At 30.6% G+C, this 3841-nt stretch overlaps 1 protein-coding gene across 1 annotated transcript in view; it reads right to left on the minus strand.

Moving 5' to 3' along the window:
• The window catches only part of LOC106477376 (pre-mRNA-processing factor 40 homolog B-like), a 5595-nt gene extending 2220 nt beyond the window's left edge, over positions 1 to 3375 (minus strand). The window contains exons 1-3 of the mRNA XM_013937952.2: positions 3244 to 3375; positions 2791 to 2905; positions 1524 to 1615 (exon numbers count right to left, since the gene is read on the minus strand). Coding sequence (XP_013793406.2) covers positions 1524 to 1615; positions 2791 to 2905; positions 3244 to 3375 — 339 coding nt within the window. The remainder of the gene's footprint in view (positions 1 to 1523; positions 1616 to 2790; positions 2906 to 3243) is intronic.
• Between the last annotated feature and the right edge of the window lie 466 nt (positions 3376 to 3841).

The raw sequence follows: 3841 nt of genomic DNA on the forward strand, positions 1-3841 counted from the left end.
AGAGGTGTTAGTCTTATTAATACTTGTGGAGGTGTTAGTCTTATTAATACTTGTGGAGGTGTTAGTCTTATTAATACTTGTGGAGGTGTGGTCTTAGAAAAACTTTTGGGTATGAACTTGTAAAAACACATTCTTAACCTTTGTGAGGGAGCATTGGTAGAAACTACTGCACATGCACTCCATTAGAAATCTTTGTAAAGGTAGACTTTAAAAATTCTTGCTAAGTACACAATTAAAATTATCTATCCAGGCATCATTTACTGCGCATGTCACAAGGTGCTAGTGACTTACAGTCAAAATGTTATGAAATTTAATTTTATTTATGTTATACCAACTAGTATAGTATAAAATCTTAGCAAATAATTCATATCTTAGTAATATACAAGTTTTAAGTTTTTAATTTTATAAGGCAATATTTGCCCTAGTGTGACACATTTTATCTAGGCATTTCCTCTTCTCTACTTTATTCATTATCTCTCCAATAAATATGAAATTTAACATAAATTATTCACTATAAAATCGTTATTGCTCAGACAAACCATAATTTTTATAGACTTCAATTTTGTTTGGTTACGGAGCCATCAAATAGAAAATCAGACCTGTCACATTCTCTCTTTCAGGATTTGTTAATAGTTCTCTCTCTTATGTTTAATTATATATCTATAATCAATTGAAAGCCAAGGTTTTCATTTATCAAATGACATATTATATTACATTGTTTACTGAACAGATAATCATCAATTTCACTTGTAGTATAGGTTTTGTTCCCACACGAAAGGTAAGGACTAGCTTGGATGAATAGTAGTTAGAGACAGTTCAAAGGGCAATAAAACAAAAATGTTTAATTATAAATAGATGTATATTGTTAAGAGTTTATAGCTACTTAGGATAAGCGGGTAATTTAGGTTTATTTCGATTTTGTTTTAGTGGTTACGTGGTCAGTCAAATTGATCAACCTTGTATAGAGTTAAGGTTGAAAAAAATAACAAACGAAATATAAAGTTTTACTGAAAACAATCATTTGAAATGTATTTAGGAAGTTTTAGAGATTATACAAATGAAATTTGAGATTTTTAAGATGAAGAAATTATTATTAATTTTAACATAAAAAATCACTTTGGACACAGACTATTCAAAACAAATACTTGATATATTCATGGACATATTTTGTTTTTGTTTATTTAAAATACTTCACTAAAAAAATGTCTTTTTGTAAGCGAAAGACTGCCAAATTTTGTGAAGATATACATACTATATTAAAAGTTAGTAGTATCAAATGTATAAAGACTTTAAACGAGCATACAGAGGTCACATGGTCAGTCAAATTAACGAAGGCCGTGTTGAGAAAATTAATGAAATTTGTAGTTACTTAAAATACTTCAAGAATTAGTAAGTTCACATGGCAGAAAGAGTACAAGCATATTACCTACTATGTACTAGGAATTACATACATTTCTAAAAGTCAGAAAGTTAAATATTTCAATGCTTTACATTTGTCTTGAATACTGATATGTTGACCTTACTTTCAGTATTTCTTTAATTATTTTCTTTTCATCGTGAAATCTAGCCTTTAACTCTTCTACAAAAAACTTGAAGAGATCAAGAGGTGTTGAACCTGAAATAAAAATCTCATTTGAAGCCAAAACATTTACATAACAACTATTAAAATACAAAGAAGAACATTTGAAGCTAAAACATTTACATAACAACTATCAAAATACAAAGAACATTTGAGGCCAAAACATTTACATAACAACTATCAAAATACAAAGAAGAACAATTCAGAAATAAAGAATATTTTCAATGAAAATGGAAACAAACACTTGTTTAATGATAGTTTTTTATGACATGTCTTTTATTGATACATTAATAAGTAATTATTAAAGAAATAGAACATTCATATGATGAAATAATAAATTTAAACTTATCTAATTAGAAGTTCCTTCATAAATTAATTATGTTTGCACTCTTTTAACAGAGAAACAAAAATTGTACATTTAAAATCAAGACTATTTTTCTAGTTCAGCAACAAATAAACTACACACTATTAATGATCTTAGTCATGATAATGGTCACTTGTTTATGTGCAGTATTCAAACCAAAACTAACAACGAACTGGTGACAGTCATATCATAGACAGTAACTACATCAGGCTGTAGACTTACCAGGCTGTCTTTCTGTACACGATAGTTGAAACCAAACAATGGACTTACCGGGCTGTCTTTCTGTACACGATAGTTGAAACCAAACAATGGACTTACCGGGCTGTCTTTCTGTACACAATAGTTGAAACCAAACAATGGACTTACCAGGCTGTCTTTCTGTACATGACAGTTTAAACCAAACAATGGACTTACCAGGCTGTCTTTCTGTACACAATAGTTGGAACCAAACAATGGACTTACCAGGCTGCCTTTCTGTACACGATAGTTGAAACCAAACAATGGACTTACCAGACTGCCTTTTTGTACACGATAGTCGAAACCAAATAATGGACTTACCAGGCTGTCTTTCTGTACACGATAGTTGAAACCAAACAACGGACTTACCAAGGCTGTTTTTCTGTACACGATAGTTGAAACCAAACAACGGACTTACCAGGCTGCCTTTCTGTACACAATAGTTGAAACCAAACAATGGACTTACCAGGCTGTCTTTCTGTACACAATAGTTGAAACCAAACAACGGACTTACCAGGCTGTCTTTCTGTACATGATAGTCGAAACCAAACAACGGACTTACCAGGCTGCCTTTCTGTACACGATAGTTGAAACCAAACAACGGACTTACCAGGCTGTCCTAGCATACAACCAAAACGAGGATCAGCACTTATCACAGAATACAGTTCTACCCAGAGAGACATCGAGGTGAGCTTCCCTTGTTCATGGAGCTCTGTCAGAAGTTCCTATAAGCAGTATATATATATGTAACGTAAGAAACATCTCAAACATAAAACTACTTCAGCGTAACACCCACAGTTGAAGATAACTGTCTGATGATATTCAACATCTTACTGTTACATAAAGTCCAGTAAAACTTACATTATACTAAATTATTGAAACTCACAGATTAAAGACAAATGGCTAATAATTATGAACTTATTATAGCTAACATTCTTCTATTGTCTGTACAGCTTCTAAAGATTAATGTTTAATCATGTATACATTATTATTGAGGCTAGTTTCTACTTAACATTAAAAAGTTCAATCCTCTATTTTCAACTGGCTATAAATGTTTACGTACAATAAAAGCTTCCCTATTCTTTCGCTGTTGTCTCTTTGTCCTCTTCCTTTCACGTTCTTTCTCTTCCTCCTCCTCTTGTTCCAACTGTCGGATATGTTCTTCAAAGACAATCAAAGCATCTTCTTTGTCCATCCCTTAAGTTCAATTATAATTTACTGATAAATCAATAATACAAACAGATATGATACACTGAATTCAACTAATTTACTGATATACCAATAATACAAACAGATATGATACATTGAATTCAACTAATTTACTAATATACCAATAATACAAGCAGATATGATACATTGAATTCAACTAATTTACTGATATACCAATAATGCAAACAGATATGATACATTGAATTCAACTAATTTACTGATATACTAATAATACAAACAGATATGATACATTGAATTCAACAATTTACTAATATACCAATAATTCAAACAGATATGATACATTGAATTCAACTAATTTACTGATATACCAATAATACAAACAGATATGATACATTGAATTCAACTAATTTACTGATATACCAATAATACAAACAGATATGATACATTGAATTCAACTAATTTACTGATATACCAATAATGCAAACAGATAT

The sequence above is a fragment of the Limulus polyphemus genome, unplaced genomic scaffold (genome assembly GCF_000517525.1).
Source record: "Limulus polyphemus unplaced genomic scaffold, Limulus_polyphemus-2.1.2 Scaffold14626, whole genome shotgun sequence".
In the NCBI taxonomy this organism is placed as follows: Eukaryota; Metazoa; Arthropoda; class Merostomata; order Xiphosura; family Limulidae; genus Limulus; species Limulus polyphemus.